We start from the raw sequence: 24,144 nt of genomic DNA, 5'->3' as shown, positions 1-24,144 counted from the left end.
GAGACAGGATTTTGTGTTGACTTTGTTAAAATCTACTTTTAGTACTGATTGTATGGAATTTGTTGTGTTTAATCTTAAATTATGTAAAATTATTAGCACAAAGAAAACCTAAAGGTAAGATAGTGGTATATTTCCTTCTGAAAGCTTCGTCCCGTATATTCTATCAATGCATGTTTAAAATGCCACTTTTTTAATGTCAAATAATAGTGAAAATACTGTTCCTTTACTGCCTACCTGCTGACTAAAGCAAGAACAATTTCAGGAGTCACTTTTCATCATGAGTTTAATGTTTTTATTCATAACATCCACTGAACAAATGCCAAATCCAGGAAGTTTGACTTTGTTACACTTTGTGATGTCCATGGCTTTATCTGACCATGATCCATTTAACTATGCTTTATTGCAGTATCACAGTGCACTGTACAGGCCCATCCTGCAGATGAGTAGGGTGGAAAAAAACTTAAGTGGAGGAATAGAGGGAACAACAAATTGATAATACAACTGCTTTGATCCAATTGTTCCCCAAAACCCTTGCCCTAGGCACTTGGTGTACTGTAGCTGTGAAATGAAGAAAGCATCACTGCTTCCACTAGCCTACAACAAAAGCATATGCTTTGTTTCTGCTCTGGACTTAAAGTCAAAACAATTTGTGCAATGAATCTTTAAGCCTGTGCAAAGATTTTAAAGTGCCCACGGGGTAGGGTTTAGAGACTGATTTGGTATTTTATTTATTTATTTTTGATCCGTGCTCTGTGTTTACAGTTTGTCCAAGTAGTTGTCAAGAGCGGGAATGCCCTCTTTCAAACCTTTGCGTTTCCTAATTTCTCCAATAACTTGGGAGGGTCTGCTGGCGGGGTCGCTGGGGTCTCCTTGGAGAATCTGCCAGTGGTCAAATACACATTGAGGAAAGGCCTGGCCTCCAGTGTTACTGCGCAGGTCGGCTGTGAAGCCTGGAGGAAATAATTACAGATATAAATCGCACTGTTTCAAATTGTAGAACATTCTCACCTGCCATAAATGTGACACTGATGCCCATGCAGTTGAAATTGCTCAGCACCTTCATAATTATTTTTTGTTTGGTAAGAAGTCAAGATAAGAACTAATCTGAAATAAATCTAAGTATGAACAGCTGTCTTCTCTTTAGATCATGCTCATCATGAATTATGATAATTAAAAACATTGATGGGGATCTCACTCAATCATTTAATCTTTTTCCTTCACTGAAAGCTTTTTGACCCATGAAGACTTCCCTTATAATTAATGCTCTTTTAAATAATGAAACAAAATTCAATAAAAAAAAACTACAACTATAAATAATTCTACGTCTAGAATTACAATTAGAAATAATTTTACTTCTAGAAGTAGACTTATTCTCCTCAGTTGGGTCAAACCACAGAGGTCAGTATTAATTTATCATGACTCTAAGAATAAAATCGCACCACCAAAGACGCACACTCACCAAAGGACTCGTTAACAGGCAGGTAGGCCTTGACCACAAACATCGGAGTGCCCATCACTTGGGACTCTTCAAACACATGACCTCGTTTCCTGTTCAACACCCCGTAGATCCCACCGACCACCTGCTCAGGGCACTGGATAACCAAGAAAGATTATTCAGCATTTGAATATTTCTTAATTTACTTTTTCTTAATAAACACATGTACACTGTTGGAACTCATGTGCCTCAGAAGTGATACGCCACCTGTATTTCCACCAAGTAAACAGGCTCCATGAGACGCGGCTGAGCAGTGAGCTGGCAGGCGTACAGGACCCTACGAGCTGTGGGAATAATCTGTCCTCCACCGCGGTGGATGGCGTCTGCATGCAGTGTCACATCGTGAATGTCAAAGCGGATTGCTCGCATGTTCTCCTCACACAGTACACCCTGCAGGACGAAGACAGTGACTGCAGTTACACAATGTACAACATCACAAATGTATCTGATCACATAGAGATTAGAATTTCAAATCTAACTGCAGTCAAACTTAACTGCCGCCTACCTCTTTAGTTGCCCACTGGAAACCAGCCACCACGCTGTCCTTGATCTCGTTGAGGTACTGAACCCCTTTGGTCATGTCAATCAACAGGTTGGCTCCTGTTCCATCAGGACCAAAGCACCAGATCTTCCTGGCTTCTGTCACTTCCCACTCATACTTGTCGGCGAGGTAACGAGCACGAGCCTTGAGCTCCTGCCGAGCGGTGACCTCCCCTTTCTCAATATCTTCAGCCAGGCCGTCGGGGAAGGGGCGGGACTTCATGAAGAGACGATTGTGCTTGTTGGGGGACTTGGACAGACACATCTGGTCTGATTCTTCTGTCACTGTCTCTCTGTAGGACACGACTGGGTCTGATTTCTGTAAAGACATAAGAAGAAAATGTTCCCAAGTGAAAAAAGGGGCGGGGGTTTTTCTCTTTTTTTCACCTTATAGCACATATCCATAAATTATAATAGTTGTTTACCCAAAGAATTTTGGACAGTTCTGCACTTTAATGCAACAGAGTGTTTGAATGCATCTCCTTTTTGCGGAGAGTTACTTGTCCAGTTGACAACTAATTTGTCACATAAACAGAAGTCATTATAAATCTCTTCTCCTGCACCCAGTCAGCGTCTGTGTTCCTCTGTTCTGGCTGCCTCACCTTCAGGGGAATGCAGGCATGATCCTCCTCAAGGTCTTTGAGGCAGATCTCCAGATGCAGCTCTCCTGCTCCAGCGATGATGTGTTCCCCAGACTCCTCGATGATACACTGCACCATGGGGTCAGACTTCGCCAGGCGTTTGAGACCCTCCACCAGCTTGGGCAGGTCAGCAGGATTCTTGGCCTCCACAGCGACTCTGACCACAGGGCTAACGCTAAACTTCATCACCCTCATGTTGTGGGCCTGCAGATAGAGAAAACTAACTTTTTGTGTAGTTGGGACAGGATGTTGAGTTGTGCCACAGGAGGCCATTATTCAGAATTAATACTTAATGATGGTGCGACAGTGATTAAACTACAGAATATTCCAAATATGGGAAATGGGAAACAGAAGAAGAAAAAATAGACTACCTGTTCAAATGTGGTAATTGTCCCAGTCTTAACAAGGAACTGGTCTACTCCAACAAGACCCACAATGTTGCCACATGGGACATCTTCAATAGGCTCAACATACCGGCCCATCATCAGAATTGTCCTAGATGAAACAAGAGAAGGACACGTTGGTAAAAGCTACTGGTAATTGCCTAGACACACATGAGACCATCTTCGGTCTCCTGGTTCCTAAACAACATGCTCACCTCTGGATGGGTTTTATATAGAGGTCTTCTTTCTTTCCAGGGGTGAAGTTCGGCCCCATAATGCGCACCTTCAAACCAGTGGACACACACCCAGAGAACACACGGCCAAAGGCGTAGAACCGACCCTTGTCACTTGTTGGGACCATCTTGGAGATGTACATCATAAGAGGAGCCTTAGAATCGCAGTTCTTAATACCTGAACAGAGAAAATATGTTGAGCTCAAAACCTAGCAAAGACAAAACGAAGCGATGGTCAAAGCACTCCTTGCTGAATGATTTACTGACCCATTGCAGCCTCGTCATCTCCAGGGCCTTCATAGAGCAGCTCACAGCGGTATTTCTGTGCAGTGACAGGGGACGGCAGGTGGATGGTGATCATCTGGAGCAAGGCCTCACCAGCGGGCAGCCAACGACGCATCACGGCCTTCAGCAAGGGCTTCCCCTCCTTCTCTTTGTCCTCAGAGTCGAGTTTTACATCAAGCTTCTCAATGAGTTTGGCTGTCTCATCCTTCTTGAAATTCATGATGGCATCAAAGACCTAGGAAGACAAAAAAAACCATCCAGATTCATTATTTCCTTTTTAAAGGCAGCGCCTACATTTTTAATCAAGAGGCCACAAGGTCAGAAATGGAGTGGTTTAAAATTTATTTAGAATAATATGGAGAGCTACGTAAATTTACAATATTGGATAAATGAGATTTAATAAACTACAAGTTCATTATAGTATATTTTCACTCACCTTAAAGATGGGGTCCAAAACAAGCTGACAGAAGGTCCGAGGAAGTTTTTGACCATCAGGACCTGTGGCCGTCTTGCTGAATTTGCCTGCACTTGGATCAAAATACCTGAGAGAAACATATTATATTTTATATGTATATATTTGTTTATTTAAATACCTGGCTGGCATATTAATCACAATCTCGATTTATCTGACTGCTAAATCTCGTGATAATTTCCTAATTAGCACAATAACATTTTAAAGAGTTCTGCATCCTATTGGGTGAACAGAGTGCATGTCTGACCAAACTCATCACTGAAGCAAACCAGAAAGACGAACGCTGCTTCACGGGCTCGTGTTTACCTGTCTCCCCACAGTTTCTTCATCATGTCTTCCACTTTCTTACACCTCTGTGCTGCTCCCAGCTGAGAATCTCCTTTGGCAGTGAACTTAGCCACATACATCTCTGCAAACTGCTTTAAGGTGAAAGCCCAGCCGTGGAGGCCTGAACCAAACCCAACTGTACCAATAACGGGGTCAACCTGGAAACAAAACAGTGCTCCTTGTAACCATATTTTAAATGTATACTAACCTTTTCAAACCATTGATTAGGTAATTGAATGTTTGCATTGCTGTACCATGATGTTCCCCATGGGTCCCCCCTCATCCTCTCCATAGGTGGAGATAATGACGTTGACATTCTCCACAATACGCTGGAAGGTCTGGAAGAGCTCATCCGGCTCCAGCTGAAGCTCAAGTAGGGCACGGTCCATCTTGTTCATCATCAGAACAGGTTTGATGCGCTCGGCAATGGCTTGCCGCAGTACAGTCTCAGTCTGCACACACACACCTGGAAGAGGAAACAAACTGGTGAGCCAGTTTTGATCAGAGTGTGTGTGTGTTGGCGGCTGGATAGGGCAAAAATTAAACTATACCTGAAACACAGTCGACCACAACCAGGGCTCCATCAGTCACCCTAAGGGCAGCAGTGACCTCAGAGGAGAAATCCACATGACCTGGGGAGTCAATCAGGTTGATGAGGAAGCCATTCCCATCTTTGCTCTGCTTGATGAACGCCAAGTCGTTCTCTCCAAGCTCGTAGTACATGGAGATGGCCCTGAGTAACAGAGAGGGGACCGTTAATTCCAGTCTGTTCTAGTCTGTCTACATATACACTAAATTCATATTTGGCAATACGAATCTAAATTCAAGTGCTACTTCACTGTCTGAGACAGAAACAGGTGAGGTATATTTATGAAAAATGTAGAAAATGATATAAAAATAAAAAAAATATATTAAATCTTTATCAAAGAGAAACTGTTCACTTCGTGTTGAAATTGCTCTGCTGACCAGATTAAAAAATTTTATCCCATCAACAACTGGAAAAGGTGATAAATGTTGTGTTCCATTTTCCATATCAGCAAACAAGCAAAACATGACAACAGAAAAAAAAAAAGGAAAATTAAGAATCTCTGCAGGTAAACATATGATTTTTTTTTTACTGGGGCTAGAACACTTTCAGTTAATTTGAGAGTGTGTGGCTGTGATTTTATCATTTGGTCCAATTCCACAAGGATCAGGGGATAAAAAATGATGTTACACATTTGCGTGCACCGATTAGAATTAGGAATATTTGAATTTAAATGTAACTACAATTGTGGGGTTATTACCTCATATTGTCAGTCTGATCACGTCTGATCACCCGCAGTTCTGATGATGGAGACCAGATTTTGAGGATGAATTCTTCAGATTTAATTTGAAAGTGTCTTTTTTTTTTAACTTGATTGTAGCACATTTACTTATGAATATTTATTGTAAAAGAGAAATGCTTGAGACTCCCCCCAGGTTTTTGGGACTTTTAATGGTTTGTACAAAAACACCGAGCCATTTCTATTCCCTTGCCTCTAAACCACATACGTTGATTTGATGGTGATGCAGCGCTCCTGCTCATCTTTGCGCGTGTCTGTGAAACGGGTCTCTCCGGCACGAGATGAAGCAATGATTCCTGCCTTGGACACCAGTGAGTCAGTAAGCGTGGATTTCCCATGATCCACGTGGGCAATCACAGACATGTTCCTGATGTTGGACTTCTTGTCCATGATTGCACGGATCTGATCCACAGTGAAGTTCACCTGATGGGGAGAGTCAGGGGATCAGTTTCACCCATTTACACCAAGCAGAGGTGGATTTTATGCATCATGTGTGTCTGTTTTTTTTTTTTTATTTATGCACAGGCAGATCTCTGCGGCCATTCCAAGTAGAGTTATAAAAAGAAAGATATGTTTGAAACTGAATCCATCAGCTGGGCCAGGAGGAGAGTGGACACCACATAAAGACTTTACCTCCTGGTACCAAACCAAACAACAATATCAGGAATTAATGAGTCATTTCTCATGCGGCAATTTAGCACACCAAAATATGCACTATATGTAGCTCAATCTGCCCTCACATGAATACTGAGGGTTTTAATCAATATAATCAGTAACTAATGCCAGTTTATTATTTTATGGGAGGGAGACAGTACCTTAAGATCACGAAGACCAAATTGAAGCCTAAAATTGAAGTTTATAGAAATTAGGGGAAGATTTTCAGTTTTTTTTAAGATCAGACATGCTTTTAGTGATATGTTCATCTCATAGTCAGGGCGAAAATTGATATATATATCATCACAGGCCTATGTGGCCTCAGTCTTATGAAAGTGGGAATATTGATCTTGACTGGCTGTTTTTTCTTTTTGTTTTTTTTTTTTTTTGTTTTTTTACACAATGATTACAGTTGGAGCTATAGATATTTGCTGTTACAACCAAATCCTTTTACATTGCCGTAATAGCTCATTTTAAGCCATTTTAGGTCATCAGCCCTGCGATGAAATGCACTGCAGCTCTCCGCCGGTGACGTCTTGTCCTCGGCTCATATGTAACTGTATATTTTATCGCTTCTTATATGAAACAGTGTGATCTAATTCCCCGCCACAAATTGCGATAAGTACACGACTGAACACTCGAGCACGAAGCACGTCAGGACCGTTAGCTTTCCTTTTCACACAATATGAGCCTGATATTTCTGCAGTCCGGCTCCGGCAGCTTTGATATTATGGGATTTGCTATGAACGTCACTGGGAGGCAGCTCGGGCCGCGCAGAAAAGGCCACGGCCCTGCTTTATCAGCTGCTGCTGCGTATGTTACAGCTGATAACACAGAGGCTTCATCCGATCACCTAACAGCGACCATGACTGCATGCATCGGCATCCATTTCACACACACACACACACACACACACACACACCTGACAGGCTGCGTCGCCGCTTGTTGCACTGATCGCCTAATAACTGGACATGAAGGTTATTATTCAACGGAGCGCCTGACAGCAGATTAAATATGCACCCATGCCCGCCATCGACTCACCATTTTGCCCGCAGGTGTTCGGACCTAGTGTGCGACGGTTTATTGCTGCAGACACCGCCTCTGAGGACAGGCAGCCCCGGTGGCGACAGGAGAGAGAGAGCCTGCTGCTGCTGCGGCTACTGTGGCTGCTGCCGTGAAGTGCGGCAGGAGCGGGGCGGAGGCAGCAGGGGGCGCTGCTGGCCCCGGTTATTATTATCATCACTACTGGAAAAGACAAAAACACGAAAGCGTTAAAGGTGAATAAAAAAGTGTTCTACACTGCTGGTCTGCTCAGGCTCTTATATGGGTGCCTTTATGTAAATGCGTGTAAAAAAAAAAAAAAAGATGTGATTAAAGAAAAAAGATTTTTTTCCCCCATTCAGTTTTCTCCTTATAAAATCTTTATATAAGACCCACAATCATTAGTCTACTAATGATAAAACAAGAAATACAAAAAGTAACGACGCCATTTGTAATAATACAACTACAACAATACTGATAAGAACACTAAAGAAATGAATAAGGTAATAACAATCCAAGAGCAGTGGGTTTGGGGGCAGTACGCGCTTTGCAATTACAGATCCACACTATATTGCTCCTGAGGTTAAATTACCTGCAAAACAAGTGAAATGACTAAACAAACAAAACAACAACAACAACAACAACAACAAAACTGCAGGAGAGAGAAGATGCAGAGTAAGCAGCCTTCATAAATGGCTTATGAATGCAAATGAATGAAAAGGGAGAGGAGAACAGAGGTGCATCATGGGAACTCCGCCAGCAGCCTATGCCTATGGCAGCATTTCTAAGAGAAGGTTCAGCCAAACCCGAGTCAGTCTTAACTATAAACTTTATTAATCAAGAGAAGTTTAAAGTTTAAAGGCTGACTGTCCACAGGACAGAAGCTGATAGCTGAGGGCTGATCCTTCTCCTTCAGGAAACATTTAGAACCGCAAGGCCCAGCTAAGTATGTGCTGTAGTGGGACAATAGGGTAGATCTGGAAGCGCTTGGTCAGCAAGGGTTTCATTGGTGAGGGGGAGGATATTGAATTCAATTCTGAATTTTATAAGGCGCCAATGCTAAGAAGCATCAGCATTAGAAATGTGTCACCCAGTTGCAATTATCCATCTTGAAAGTGCAAGCACGGACTTGTATTTCTGCATCTTCAGTGTTAAATGGAGAGAAAAAAGACTGCCCTTGAAATTGAAATTGGTGATATAAAGGACAGGAAAATAACTTCAGTTTTGTTGTAGTTTAATATGAGAAAACTTTACATTTAGTCAGATGATCACTTTCATCGGGCGTCTTTGACAGGTTGACTGGGTATCAACTGCATGACATTGAAAGTTTAATTTCCTAGTAATAATGCTTCCAGGAAGCTTGAATAATGTGAAAACAAAAGCCTGTGTGTCTTTTGTAGAAGCTAAAGCTTTGTAAACCTTTTTATAGTGTTAAAAAAAGATATATAGCAAAAGAAAAAGCAATGTGGTTTCCTTGACACTGACTGTCAGTGCATTTATTTTATTGTGGCGTTTGGTTTATTCTTTTTATTGAAATAAGTTTACTTTGTGATACATTGTTTGGAGCCAGATGAAAAGGTAGACTGGCTAATTTAGTAAATAGCAGATCCCAGCTTTTGTTGTTGGTGGTGGTGTTTTTGGCTCAGCTCTGCAGATCAGGCTGTATTTTCAGTCTATAATCATCAGATGTAAGACTGGGCTTAGTTCAAGTTTATTTGTGTTACTTTTACCATATTTAATTTGGGATGAAAAAAAAAAAAAAAACAGTCTCCCACTTGAAGAAACACCTTTTCTGCTGTGTTTGTCCCTGCCCTTCCTAAAGAGCGTTACCTGCTCTCCTTTAAATTTGTGAACAAAGTGGAGGCTGTGCTGTTTTAGGATGTTGTAGCTTTCATCTACCAGCTGAGGGCAGAGCAGGTCAAAGCATCTTGGGAAGGATAACAGCCTCTCAACTGTCACATTGACATGATGGCGGAATGAAATTGAGTGAAGTGGAATAGTGAATGTGTGCACGTGAACATGAACAGTCGAGCATATGGCTGATAATTGGATGTTTCCTACGAGCCCAGAGGATTCAGTTTCGTATGCACGGGATAAATACAGCTCTCTAATGAAAGATTCATTCTCCCCAAACTGCTGGCACCTAATAGGCTCTCATAAGGGCAGATGTGTAACTGACATGACAGTTCATTGTCAGTCACGTTTTATAACAGTGAACATGAGTATATTAAAAGACAAAATGCCACAAACTATCACAAAGACTGACCCATTATCATCAGTTTATATCTGTGTAATCACCATTAACTTGTCCTGATTATGGAAAAAGTGGAGCAACGCTCGTGGCTGATATGACCAAAAGGAATGTGTTTTCAATACTCAGAACCCCCTAGTTTGTATCCGTTATAACCATGACCCATTTATTAAACCAGTATTATTAGTATGGGAATGTGGTACTGCAGTCTCCAAAGCTGGACCACAACAAGCAAAACAAATTGAAATTTGTGAAGGGAATACAACCTTTATGAAGAGAAGAAAAAGATTCAAGTTTGAGGCGAAAGCAAAAAAAAAAAAAAAAAAAAAAAAATCAATCACATCTGCGGTCTTTTCAACTGATGCTGATGTTTTTTTCATTTTATTGCAACACCACCGTGCACTGTAGGTCATGTTTGCACTGGGGAAGCTAACCCACTAAATCAGTATTACTAGGAGCAGATGCTTTCTATTGTTTAGACTCCCTCAGATGGATGAGCGCGGATTAATCCACCTCAAAAATAAGGCCTATTTCATGACATTTCATAGCCTTCCTTATATTTTGGTACAAAAGGTGTCTTCTTGAAACTTCCCCCTAAAAGATGTTTCATAACCACCAAAGTGGATATTCATAGAATTGGATTCCAAATTTAACAGAAAACGTGAAGATCAGAATCAATAAAAGTAAATAAAATTCAATAAAATTAAAAATACTCAAAACTATATGGTTATATTATCATTAAAGATTAAATATTTGTTAGTAATGCCAGAAGTGTATTTTGCACTTTTCCTTTTGAAAGACCAGATTTAAACTGGAGTTAAGTAAGGAGGTTACTGAAGGTTAACGCAACCTATTTATTTATTTATTTTTTTTTTGCACAACAGGTGACATCATTTATGTTGATATTTGCAGCCATGAAGTGAGAGAGAGACATTTGGAGTGGAAGGCTATTATCTTCTGTTTATGATGCTGAAAAAAGGTAGGAAATAAAACAAGTACAGGGCTCCTGCTGCCGTATTATTCTGCATCTTTAATCTTCCTGTCCTGAAGATGAAATTACAGTTTTGCCAAGGGATGAATATACTGATAACCAACTTTACTTTAGGAATTACTTTTGCTCTACCTTTGCTCCACTTATTTGTGTGACAAAAATGGGAATCACTGACACCAGGGTTATCGCTGAGTTTCAGATAATGGCCGTTCAACTTGCGTTTCACAGCTGGTGCAGTGATAACACCGTGTGCTTAGAGTACACTCCCTGAATCTCCAGATGAAAAACAGATACATAGCTGGATTGATCTCAACACCTGGGACCTTTCCAGGTCTCTCGTTGCCTTTCTAACAACAATGGAACTGTATATTTTGAAGTTCTCAAAAATTTTACATCTTGACGAGGAAATGTGAAGCATTTACGGGCTCGACATGAAGAATCTGCTTCAATGTGATACATTTTATGCTATCTAAAATATACTCTCCTTTAATCCTGACACATATATGTGGATGCAACTTGTTTTAACCCTTAATAACGTGAGTTTCAAATGGATGTCATGCTGTGGATTTATACTGTGATATCATGTGCAATAACAGCAATCTGTATTGGGTTACAGAAAATTCTTGGTATCCAGAGATGTGCTTAAAAATGTCATGGTTAGATAAGATTTGCATGTACTTTGGAACTATGATCTGAAGATAGAGCAGCAATAAAGATAGCAGAACACTGCTGCCATGCAATTAGGCGTATTACTTACATTATAACATTGAAATCCAAGTTAAAAGCTGCCTCAGATTTGAATTTCTTTATTTCTTTCATCTTTACACAGAGAACAATTCAGAGTGGTTTCAGTTGTGAGCCACATAAACACCTGGGCTAAATCTGACCTGGGACCTCTGTGAGATCATCTTTGGTTTCTTTTCACATACTCATGTTGTCAGTGTTCTTATCCTTTTTGAACGATTTAGTAAAGGCAACAACGTCCCCATTACTGCAAACTGAAAACTGCAAAGAAATCAAAAGACACTATTTCACATCTCTTCTGCTCGTCTGCTTTGAGCTGTCTGAAGAAAGAAATTTTACGAAGAGAAAAGAAAATTACTTTCAATTATTTAAGCCACCAGAAGTTCATATGAGGATGAATTTCTTTCCGCAGACTTTGAGGTCAAGGCGGTGATGGAGGGACTGTGCTGATTGTGCTCATTCTGCAAACTAGAAAACAGACTGTCCATTCTACATTTTCTGAACAGAAGATAAGTGTAATTGCTCTGCAAATCTCTTCCTCACTGGTGATGATTAGTCATGTTCATTTTAGCAAATGTACTGCTCGGAGGGCATATTATGTAATCTGTTTGCTTTATGGGGTGTATGCTTTGGTATAACACAAAACTAATGCTCATAATTATAGTAATAAAGATAAAATACTTGGGCTGGATGAGTTTGATCTGCTAAAGACCAGACAAAAAAAAAAAAAAAAAAGGGGGGTGGGGGGAGTCGTGTTCAGCTGAAACTGAACAACAGCCCAGTTAAGAAGTCTCAGGAAACTGGGAATGTAATCCAAAATTCAAAGACTCTGGAATTTAATTTACAGCGAATGAGTTAGTTTGTAATTTATCATTAGCTAGAAATGATTGACAGACCCTCCAACAAGTGTGACTGAGCAGTTATAACTAAGAAACTAAGAATGGCAATGTGAGCAGTTCTGGGAAGCTGTTCTCAGGCACAGCATTTATTCGAGCTAAATGCTACATGTTATTATGTTGCTGTAGGTATAGAGACAGGTATAAAGCTGGCCCCATTCACAAGCTCAGCTCAGTGTGTTAGCATTCTAGCATGCTGTAGCCAACAGCAATCATCAATGGCTGAGATTTTGAGCAAGCTACAATTTTGATGCGGTGATGGTTTGAAATGAAAGCTTAAAAAAAAAAAAAAAAGCTCAGATGGATGAGTTTCCTTTCACTGCCTACCATGATCATAATTTCTATGTGAATCAGTAGAGAGATAGCACAGCAGTTTATGTTTGCTTCAGGCAAAAATCAATCCAAGTAGACCTGAGTTGACTACTGACATTGTTAGATAAAATTAAACCTTGACTCTGTCCACTTTATACCTCTGACAAAAATAAAAAGGCTCCAGATCAATGCTGCCCAATGAAAAATGAATGTGAAACCATGCAACAAATCAATTCTGATATGTAATGATTACGTCAAAGGTCACTGAGCAACTGACTGATTCATCTATCAGTGACTGCTCCTGTTGTGCTGATTGGCTTTTCAGCTAAACTCCGGGCTGGACGGTGATCACCTTTGGTGGTTGATTGCAGCTGTATCATATGGCATTTCAACTTTGTCCCTTGAAACAGAAGCAAGCCACAGAGGATTAGCTTGATCTGGATTTGTCTTCCTGTTGAAAGTTCCTTTGAGATTTCATCAGCTGCTGTTTTAATATTGGAATTATGACGCTGATTACAGACGAGGTAAGACAAGTAAGACAAGATATTAAACCTCAGTTGCATTATATTGATTGTGTGTATTGATTATTAAGGAGCCTTCATCAAAACAAGTCACGGCTTGAGAAGCTACAACATGAAACCTGAACTGTAGATATTAATTGAATAAAAAAAAAAGCTTTTCCTCTGGCCAGGGAGGGGGGCAGAGGGAGACATCAATGATAAACCCATCACTCAGACTGGTTGTTCATTTTCAGGTGCACGGTGGGATGGACTTCAGTGACCTCCTGCTCAAGAACACGGATGAAAGCAGTTGCCACAGCAACTCACTCTGGACTATCACAATTGATCATGTGAGTATGGTGTAATTTTTCCACAGTTTGCTAACTGGACAATATGATCCCAACCACAAATTCACTGAATCTCATCAGTCAGCGTAGTCTACATTCTAACAATGCATCGTGGGTAATTGAGCTGAGCCTTCGGGTATACATGAGCTTATTTTGAGTTCCATCGTGTTCTCCTGTATGGCTGTGAGCATGACTGACCGTGGAGAAGAGTGAGGCGAAGGAATAGAATGGCTGTAGTGTTTACAGGTGGTCTGTGCTCATGTGCAGGAATATAATTATCTGATTAAGTCAGTGGCGGTAGAGTCATGTAATGATGTACACATACCTCATGCATCATCCCCCTCAGAACCTGAGCTCGGAGGGAAGTGCCACAGATGACTTCTTGGACACACTGCTTGGTGGAAGCAGCTCCTCTTCAGCTCTGGCCTCCCCCCTGTGGTCACCCTGCACCACTGACAGTGGCATCAACGACGACCCCCTGACGGATCCCACGGAGAGCCCTCACCCATACTCTGTCACAGATTTTCCAGCCTTTGACACACCTGCTGCGCCTCAGCCTCCACCTCTGGATCATCAGCTGTTGGCAAAAGAAACAACTGATATTTCCATTGACCTCAGTAAGACCAGACTTACAGTGGTTGTTACTTACTGGAAGAAAAATTTGACTCATGGCCACAGGTTGAACCAGCGAACAGTAGTAAATACAGACGTCACGTTAAGATGTGTAAAATCTACAAGAAGATGGGCCAGGCAAAGGAAGAGATGTGTGATGTGTTGCAGAGTAATAAGAGCTGCTGAGTGATGTTCTGAAGGCTAAAGGCCTTTTTCAGGATGTTTTATTTAGTTTTGCCATTTGTCAGCATTTATAAAAGGATAAAAAAATGTGAAATGGCCATTCATCACATGAGTCTTCCTTTGAGGTCACATTTTTTGAATGATTGTCACTATTTACCAAAGTGACTGTTGACCCCAATGCCAAAAAAAAAAATATATATATTATGAAATTAATGAAAACAGATCTGCAAAAATACAAAGATGCTTCTTCAAGTAAAAGGAACCATTTCATCATCAAATCATCACCTGCTGTATAATCGGTTCACTCTGCAGGCTGGCAGTCCAGTGACCTCCAGAAGTTTGGAATCTCGTACTACCTCAACACAAACCAGAACTCCCCCAGGGGGTCCAGTACGACGCTCACAGTGAAGGACCTGCTGTTGTCGGACCTGGGACAGAAAGTAAGGAGGGAAGAGTTGAACATTCCTCTGTGTAATGGTGTAATATAAACTTACTTTGCTACAAGCTAACTGTATATGGTCAGTTGCTTGTTTGTATGATATGAAACATTTAAACAATGATATGAAATTTTGATTGGACTATTCTGTCCGTCTGTTTCACAGGCACGACAAATCCCCCAGCATTCCCTGCAGGAGCTGGTGCTTAATGAGGATGAGAAGTCACTTTTGGCTAAAGAAGGTGTGAACCTGCCCAGTAAACTGCCCCTGTCCAAGGTACACAACATGAAGTGCACTTCTGCATGCACACGCACTCACTCATCCACACATTCTGTATCCACAGTCACACTGCATCTTTGGTTCTTATTCTTTCTTGTCCCTATTCTCCAATGTGTTTCATCTCCCTGACAAGTTTGAAGAAAGGGTTTTGAAGAAGATCCGACGGAAAATCCGCAACAAGCGCTCGGCTCAAGAAAGTCGAAAGAAGAAGAGGGACTATGTTGATAGTCTGGAGGGAAGGTAGGAGCCAGCTGCGCTCACTATCTTCAGTCAGTTTGGTGGTATTGATGCATGATTTTATTTAGAGAATTAAAGTTTTTGCATGAATGGGAGGAGGCTTCACCTATTTGTTATCTCTGACAAACTACAAATGCAGCCTGTTGTGCCCCAATCTGGCCTTTACTTGAAAAAGCCTCTGGGACACATTCAGTTCACAGTAACAGCAGAGGTTTGTTTGGATTCAAAATAATAAAATAAGAAAAGACCAGATACTCAGAGGAACTCAATCCTTTCAAGAGGTTTGAGTTGAGTTCTCCTCCAATTTATCAGATTGTGCAGAATGTGCCCTATCACGCAGCCATCATGCAGCATCTAATTTGTCCCCCAATTATTTTTTCTCTCCTGCCTCCCCAGCTGTGTTTCATCCGCCCATCACACCTCCACAAATTGCTTTATTCATATGATGAAAGACTCTTGTGAAAAAGGCAGCCCACTAGGCCTCACGTGATTTTGTTTTGTCAGAGTCAGAATTTAGACACGTTGGCAGGCTTATCGAGCTTCAGATGATACATTGCACTTACCAAGGAAACACATATTTTAATCCAGGCTGCAGTTCTGTTTCCTCTGGGTGACAAAAGTTTTATGATGGTCGTCAGATAGTTTCTGGTGAGAAGAGCCAGCATTTGTTGATAATTAAGCCAACATATCAACAGGATATCATTATGAGTGGAGGTTCATCTCAGTCAGAGAACCATAGCAGAAAATGACTCAGAAAAAATGGGAAGGGAGCGGGGTGCTGGATGAAATAATTGGGTGCTAGAAACAGTATATCTCAGCAGACATACATTTGAAAAGAGGGAAGTGAACAACGCAACATAACACTGTATTACAATATTTATGAATGAAGAGCTCTGCTTTGCTCATCTTACCTCTATTTCTCTTCCTCATCTGTAGGATGTCAGCATGCAGTGCTCACAACCTTGAGCTGCAGAGAAAGATCCAGCAGTTGGAGGAGACAAACTCGTGAGTCTTCAAATCAGCCAACAAGGGCTACAACAAATGATTATATCCATTAATCATTCACCTGGTCTTAGCATGCTCAGACAGATATAGACAACATATTTTTTCTTATTTTTAAAAAGCAGCAGTTTCTTTCTGCCTGAAATGATCTGTAAATGACAAAACATTAGCCCCTGTTCATCCATGCAGAGGACATGGAAATTGTGTTGTTATATTATGTAAGCCCGATGAACCCAAACATGGTTGTGTGGCCCTGTAAGAACATCACAAACTCATCTCAAAGCGCTTCGCTCAGCCCTTTGTATTTAGTATCTAGTATTGGCTGCACTGTGTCACTCTCATCACCTCAATCATATGAAGAAAATAGTCGGCTGAGAGTGTTGCAATGTTAAGGTTTGTGTGTTTGTTCACTGATTCATCTCTCAGCTGGGCTTATTTTGATGAAGATACACTGTTTGGAGGAGGCTCAGCACAAACGTACAAAACACATCCAGCTGACTGCTTTGTTTGTTGTTTGTGTCTCTTATTAAGCTGCTTTCTTTGTTAATGCTGTCTGGCATGTGCTGCTCTTCTTTCTGTTGTTTTACTTGTCTTCGTTCATCGTAAAAAAAAAGACAAAAAAAAAGGCCTGTATACCAAAGAACCCCTGCATTGTGAAATCTTCATCTTCCCATCTGTATTTATGTTGCAGTGCCCTGTTGGAGCAGCTGAACCAACTAGAGGCTCTTTTGCCCAACAGCTCCAGCAAATCAACACACAAAGGGGCCTGTCTGCTGGTGAGTTAAGAAAGTGAATTTTCTCAGACAACTTCAGCAAGTGCATAATAGATACAGGTATAGACATAGTATACCTCAATAACTGTATAAAACACCACACCGGGCTTTTAATGACAATCGAGCCAACTGTATCTAGGTTATGCTTAGTAACCTGTCTGCCAGGTCGCTCTGCCACGTGCTTCTCTCATGCTGTTTGTATTTATTTCCAGGTTTTGCTTCTGTCTTTCTCTCTCCTCATTGCTTCAAATCTTCAACCAGACCCCTACAGCCAACTCAGCCAGAGGGAGTACACGGAGACTAAAGGTCTGTCGCCAAACTGTCATGTTCTTTCTCTCTCTCAAACACACAAACACACACTTACACTCTCCACCATGCTCCACCTGCCCCTCAGTGCTGTCCCGCTCCCTGCAGTCGGTCGATGAAGTGCAGGACGTCCCTTGTCCCCGTCCTCTCCTTTTCGTCTCCAGAAGCTTAGAGGTCTTTCGCAGCCTGGTGATAAAGCTTTGGGCCTGGACAGATTTGCCCAGTGTGGACGCCCCGACCTCTCACCTCCAGGACCACAGGCACCAGGACGATCACTGACCTCCACCTCAGGGACGTCAGAAGCAAAGCAAAGCAGGCCCGCTTGCAGGCGACTGCAATCAGTTTTATTAGTTTGCAGCATCGCTTTCTCACTGTAGAGACTTAGTGGTATGTCATGGTGTGTTTGCCAATGGCTCCAACACACAAACATCTAGCTTAAAGGTTTTGTGACAGAAATCCACTCACTCACTTGTGGGTTGGGGGGAGGTTATCCACACAGATGAATTTTAAAGTTCTGTATTTCTTTTTTTTGGAGGGGCCTGAAAGCCTCGGGGGCCTATGAGATCACTGCATGATGTAGGGATGGGCAGCATGATCTGTAAAATAATAAAAATGTATATATTTACCACTCCGTTGTATTCACTTTGATGAATTTGGTAACCAAAAAAAAAAAAAAAATTAAGAAAGGATTGAGTTTTTTTTAAACAGTTCAGTGAAATGCTTATAATGCACATTAGAATTAAAATGTGGATTTTGGAAGCACCTGTTGTGTTTCATTTCTTCAGTAATAAGATATGTCCCATTTGAAAAGAACATGCATGCAGGAGACAGTTTGAAAGGCAGACGTGGTTTAGTCCTTCAATTTCAAGAGCAGCTTTTACAGCAAATGGCATTGATTTGTCAGATGTAATTTCTTCTTGCAGGGTCTAAACACAAGTGAGCCAAGCAACTGCCTGTTACACAGTTTCCATCTCAATCGTCTCATGTCCATCTCACTTGACTGGTTATTGATGTCTCTGCTTTGCTAATGCAACTCCTCACAAAATGTTCTCTGTAGTAGAGACTCCACTCTTTTCACCCTAATCTCTGTTCCGGCTAATAATACATCACAGGTTCAACGGCTTTTCTATCCAAAGGGTCCTATTTGCAGAAGCTCAGCTCTAACTCTCCGCCAAAATTTGTATCTCATAATAAAGAGCAATCATTTCTGTTCACAACGTAACCCCACTGTGCGTGCAGCGGACTACCTTCTATTTCCTCAATGTCTTCTGAGCCAAACAGCGAAGGCAGTGTGGAGGTATTTTTAAACTGCTGAGGTTAAAGCAGTCTCTGGTCATAGCGCAGCTCACACCAATCCCACAAAATCATTATTACATATTCCAAAGAAAGGCCATTTCTTCCTCTGAGGACACAGCAGTCACTGCCTTTGAAATATTTTTGGAATATTTATGATAGTGAAGTAAAAATCTTTAGTTGTAAAATAGGTATTGGTACGATATTGCTTTTTAAAAAGCTGTTTAGACATGAGTAAGAGTCAGACATGCTAGGAGCTCTGTGGAGCTGTATGTGGACTGAGGTAAAGCCAAATGCTAGCACTGATGTTTGGATGTATGAAGTTTGCCATGTTCGCCACCTTGTTTAGATTAACGAAGTCCAGCTAATGCTGATGGATATTTTCTTCATCTAGGTAATAATCAAAATTATCAAATAAATTCTAATTCTGACGTGCCGGGGGTGCTGCATGAAGCGTGACAGTTCATCCTGAGGCCAGACATGTATATCTGTATCAGCTCTGCCACGAGATGATCACTGAATGAATCAAGTAATGTGGAACTGTGCTGGGCCACTGGGCCACGAATCTCTGTACTAAGTATGAGTCTTTTTTGTTGAGATTCTGAAGTCCGGCTGAACTTTTGTGATCTTGTTTAGTAGTGAGTCTGGAAATAGTTTGGTTAGCTGCTGGGTTTTGTGGTTGGGGGATTTGGATCAAAGGCACAGCAGTTTTGAAAATGTAGTGCCATGTGTGTAGAACAGATGCAAGATAATTCACTCTCTGGCTGCTGTTTGTCCAAGCTGGTACAAGACCTGAGGAGGTAAGCAAAAGCAACATTTTACTCTGTTAAACAAGCTATTTCAGCAAACATGAGCCAAAAATGCAGGCGTACTTTCTACCACAGGAGCGGAAATAAATCATTGATTAGACTACTTAAATCAGTGGACTGTGTGATGGAAACTGTCAGAAATTCATTCAGCATATCAATCATGCAAGAGATACAGCTATCGGAGGCTGAAAAGAGGACACTGAAGGAACAGATCATGGAGCTGAATATTATTATATGATGTGCTCATTTGTGGTTTCATGAACTCTTGAGCAGTGAGGCAGAAATAAATGTCTAATTACACAGTCATGTGCAGTGGCATGTTCATATTTTGTATTCTTTATGATGATATTTCTCATAAATCTATTCTCACTTTGATTTCTAATAAAGTCATAGCTTGCGTGAGAAACTTAATTTAAAATGTAATTTTTCCAATGCTTTATCGTCCCCCCTCTCAAGCAAAGACACAATTACAGATACTAATTTGATCTCTGCTTGCTATTTTTTTCAATCATTCCAAAAATACGGAAGAAGCCAATGAAGAAAGGGAATTCCAATTAGTTTGTCTGCTTGAGGTACTAAAGGGAGATTGAACTTTAGTCAGCCATGAATCTGTATCTGATTAACTGTATTCTCACAGCCAGCTCTTTGTTCAAGGCTGCTGTCATTTATCCCATAATAATTAATAATATGCAATAATAATAACCTTTTTCATTTGTAAACAAGCACACCATTTTACTTTATCATTATTATTACTCACACTTATTTATCTAGGTCTCAATAAATTAGAATAAAACGATGAACTCATTGATGAAAGTGAAACAAGGCATCTTTAAAAATCTTGGAGAGCTCCGGGCTCCAAACTGCATTTCCATCCATCTCGATATTTCACAAACATTAAAGATCAGTGGAAACTGTAACCAAACTATTGTTGTTTTAGTCTGAAGTTGCACAGTTTCTACTTCTTATTTATCTTATTTAAGGCCTCTTGGAGCAAACTGAAGGGTTGCAGCTTCCATGTCAGACACTTTACTGTTAAACAAGATTCTTCACTGAAGGAGCTGAAAGATGGGTGGCTGAAAAGTGTAGGTTTGTTGAGCAGACACTGTCCTAGCAGGTCTGGTGCGGCAGAGAATGACTAACTTTCTCCTTTTGTAGCACACATCCCCCACCTCCTCTGTCTATAGCACGCATGTGACACACTGACGCACTGTGTGAATACCAACATTCAATTATAAGACATTCACAATCAGAACCTCGTTTGAAACCTAAATTATCATCCCTCTGATACCAATTTCAGATGTACATTCACAAAGCAGATATATCACCCTGTATAATTAACCTCCACATCATCACAGCCGCGTTTCAAAGCGGATCTCTGAATATAACATCTTAGACTGTGATTACTGAAGATAATTTAACGAATGCACCTCCTGAGATAGGCTCCACGTTTCTGCTCAAACCATTCATAAGGAAAACACTGTATGTTCTGCAATACATCTCACACACACAATTTATACACACACTCTCTCTCTCTCTCTCTCAAACACAGACACACCCATATAATAAAATGATCAGGAATAAGGCACAAAAGTCGTTTCAAACCCAACTGGTTGTATCCTTTAAAATCTACTAGTGATAGAAATTGTGTAATTTGAGATCGGACCTTGCTCCTCAGTGTCTGCTGTCACGATCCCATCAGTGTGTGCGCCATCTAGCGGTGAAAGGGCGCATCGGGCGCTATAAATCCTCCAGTCTGAGGGAGGCAGGTGCATTAAGGAGGAGACCGAACTGTGCAGGATGAGGATGATGGGGGTTTTTGCCGCTCCTGCAACTCCTCCTCTCAGGAAGTTGGGCTGAAACCAGCTTTTGAAGACCGACTCACTTCTTTGTTTGTGCGGGACCATGCAGAGCAGCGTGAACGCCTCCGGACCTCCGAGCGTGTGCGGGGCGGAGGAGGACGAGCGGGAACTCTCCAAACTCATCAGCACTGCGGGAGCTGCATCCAACCTGGCAACCCTGAACCTGTCCCTCAACTGCTGGCTCCACATCCTGTCCAAGGAGTCCTCTCTCGACCTGCACGGAGACAGCGCCAACCTGGCAGTAGGTTCCTTTTGAAAGTTTCCTCTTTCTTACAAAAACGCCACACTTTAGCAAAAGAATGTCACTTTTAAAGTTATTTTGCCTGGAAAACGTGAAGAGGCGCTGAAAGAAAAGGCTAAAAGTGTTTGATCTTGTTGCACTGTCCCAAAAGTCACTAAATGAGAATGTTATTGTATCTGTCTGGCAGGTGCGAGCGGTGATCGCCACTGTTTACCTGGTGGTGTGCGTCCTGGGGCTTGTGGGTAACTTCCTGGCCCTCTTCCTGCTCCACTCCCGTCGTCGAGGCCACCACCACTCCTCCATCGACTGCTTCGTGATGAGCCTGGCGCTGACAGACCTCCAGTTCGTCCTCACCTTGCCCTTCTGGGCTGTGGACACAGTGATGGATTTCCACTGGCCCTTCGGAAGGGTCATGTGCAAGATTGTGAGCTCGGTCACCACCCTCAACATGTACGCCAGTGTTTTCTTCCTCACCGCCATGAGTGTGACCCGATACCGCTCCCTGGTTACCTCCCTAAAGATGGACAGCCCCGGGATCGCCAAAGCTCGAGCCAAGTGGGCCAGTTTGGCCATCTGGGTGGTGTCGCTGGTGGCCACGCTCCCTCATGCCATCTACTCCACCACAGTCCAGGTTAGGAGACTGAACCCATTTGCTTACAGTATTCATTTCCATTTGTGGGTGAGCAGCTTCTGATGCTTATGCTGTGTTTCCAGGTGTCTGCTGACGACGAGCTCTGTCTAGTGCGCTTCTCTGATTCCGACTCAGGCCGTTGGGATCCCCAAGTCCTGCTTGGACTCTATCAAACGCAGAAAGTCCTCTTAGGATTTGTCGTCCCCTTGATTGTCATCAGCGTGTGCTACCTCCTGCTGTTGAGGTTCATCCTGAGCAGGCGCGTCGTGACCAGCGTGGTCAGTGCAGACATCACAGAGATGTCAGAGTGCGAGCGGGGACGCCACCGCCGGCGCTCAAAGTTCACCCGCTCTGTCACTGTTGTAGTTCTGTCCTTTTTCATCTGCTGGCTGCCAAACCAGGCCCTCACGCTGTGGGGGGTGCTGATCAAGTTCGACATGGTTCCCTTCAGCAAGGCCTTCTACAACGCCCAGGCCTACGCCTTTCCCATGACTGTGTGTCTGGCTCATGCAAACAGCTGCCTCAACCCAGTGCTCTACTGCCTGATCCGCCGAGAGTACCGAGCCGGACTGAAGGAGCTTCTGTTCAGAGTGTCCTACTCTGTCCAAAACACCCTCACTCTGATTCTGAGAGGGAGACGAGTGGAGGAGACGCCATCCAGCCTGGTGACGTTACACAAAGATGCCAATATCTGAGTTACTCCATCAGAGGAAAACATTTGCTGATTTGGGAAACATTTCACTCTGATAGTTCAATGAACAGGTTGATCTTACTTTCATATTTGTATTAAATGTGAAGCTACTTCCAGCAGATAGTTATCTCAGCATAAAAATCTGTCGCAGTTCAACGTTCATCACAGCTCAAACTCACTTTCACGATTAGTTTTTCATCCATATATAGAAGTGTAAAATAGTGCTCGCTGTGTTACTGAGAGTTAAATGTCGGTGTTGGAACCTGTTGCTTGCTGGAGTCATCCATTTTTGAGGAGACAGGAGATGCAGAGTTGCTGACAGGTGAATCCTTTTACTCTGTGCAGTGATAAGATAATCTGCTGCTGGCTATTTTTCATTTTTATCTCGCTCCCAGACAAAAAAAAAAAAAAAAAAAAAAAGACAGTGGCCATGTGTCCCAAGATGTCAAACCTTTTCTCCGTATCCAAACTCTGTGCCACATTTTGTTCAGCTGAACTTTTTCTGTGACTAAATTCTCTGTCACACGGATTCCCCCCACGTCGATTTCAGTGCTGTTGGAGACAGCTGAACAACTTCATCCAATCAAGCCAAACATAGTGATTTTTCACTCAATTTTTCTTGTAAAATAATCTTTTAGTGTTTACAGTTTCAAACATCTCTAAGGGTTTATAAGAAGAATTGTTAGATTGTGTGCTTTATGTACTGGGAAAATGCTTGTTACTTAGTGTTGCAAACAGATTTAGGAGATTTCTTTGTTATTCTTACTGTCCTCACCACATGCAGTGAACCATAACTCCAGGGCGTTTGTTTTTCCGTGTATCCATTAGTAAAAGCCAGCATGAAACGGCTGATTATTTTCACGTGCCTTTCTGTGTCTGCCTTGTTGTACCACTAGAAATTAAATTGTGAACAAAGGTACGTGCTGTGACATGAAATAAAAAGAGGACAAAGGAGTTTCACGACATCTCCAGCTGTGATAATAAGGAAAATGAGTTGATCTGCACAAAAGCTGCTCCACAGTTCCGCCCCTTTGCCAACCTTTAACGCCTGTACATCGATAAGCATCTTCAGCTGCCGGTGTGTAAGGGGTGAAATGCGCACGCAGCAAACAACACCGCACCACAGGTTCTTTGTTGTGTGCTACTCTGCTGGTAATCACCTTCAATCAAAAGCACAGATTTATTTTTGCAGGTCTCTGTGTGAGAGGTTGATACTGCTACAAAGCCTCCCTGGAAGTTTGTATTGGCTAAGCTGTTATTTCAGAAGCAATACTCACTGTAATTTCAGTGATTACTCCCCTTTACATTTCATACCCTCGCTCCTCTGATAGAACTCAGAACAAGGACATTCAAA

The 24,144-nt window shown here is 41.9% G+C and overlaps 3 protein-coding genes across 3 annotated transcripts; 2 read left to right on the top strand and 1 right to left on the bottom strand.

The window, feature by feature from the left end:
* Positions 1-271: 271 nt before the first annotated feature.
* Positions 272-7,543, bottom strand: LOC115057342 (elongation factor 2). Its single transcript, XM_029524395.1, has 14 exons — positions 7,397-7,543; positions 5,910-6,124; positions 4,928-5,109; positions 4,631-4,842; positions 4,356-4,534; positions 4,014-4,119; positions 3,560-3,812; positions 3,275-3,470; positions 3,048-3,171; positions 2,638-2,880; positions 2,001-2,354; positions 1,703-1,885; positions 1,460-1,592; positions 272-950 (listed from the first exon to the last, which is right to left on the bottom strand). The coding sequence occupies exons 1-14, from the start codon at positions 7,397-7,399 to the stop codon at positions 757-759; spliced, it is 2,577 nt and encodes an 858-aa protein (XP_029380255.1). The 5' UTR covers positions 7,400-7,543; the 3' UTR covers positions 272-756.
* Positions 7,544-12,711: 5,168 nt separating this feature from the next.
* LOC115058170 (cyclic AMP-responsive element-binding protein 3-like protein 3-A) lies at positions 12,712-17,843 on the top strand. The gene is made up of 10 exons (XM_029525492.1): positions 12,712-13,114; positions 13,345-13,440; positions 13,784-14,054; positions 14,545-14,672; positions 14,835-14,945; positions 15,082-15,188; positions 16,122-16,190; positions 16,879-16,963; positions 17,173-17,266; positions 17,355-17,843. Exons 1-10 carry the CDS (start codon positions 13,094-13,096, stop codon positions 17,543-17,545), a joined length of 1,173 nt encoding a protein of 390 aa, XP_029381352.1. The 5' UTR covers positions 12,712-13,093; the 3' UTR covers positions 17,546-17,843.
* A 3,427-nt stretch (positions 17,844-21,270) lies between these two features.
* LOC115057593 (relaxin-3 receptor 1-like) lies at positions 21,271-22,794 on the top strand. The gene is made up of 3 exons (XM_029524751.1): positions 21,271-21,468; positions 21,656-22,099; positions 22,183-22,794. The coding sequence occupies exons 1-3, from the start codon at positions 21,271-21,273 to the stop codon at positions 22,792-22,794; spliced, it is 1,254 nt and encodes a 417-aa protein (XP_029380611.1).
* Positions 22,795-24,144: the final 1,350 nt, after the last annotated feature.

Source organism: Echeneis naucrates, chromosome 17, assembly GCF_900963305.1.
Source record: "Echeneis naucrates chromosome 17, fEcheNa1.1, whole genome shotgun sequence".
NCBI classification, from domain to species: Eukaryota; Metazoa; Chordata; class Actinopteri; order Carangiformes; family Echeneidae; genus Echeneis; species Echeneis naucrates.
Note: the sequence above shows the minus strand (reverse complement) of the source record. Positions and strands in the feature narration are given on the sequence as shown.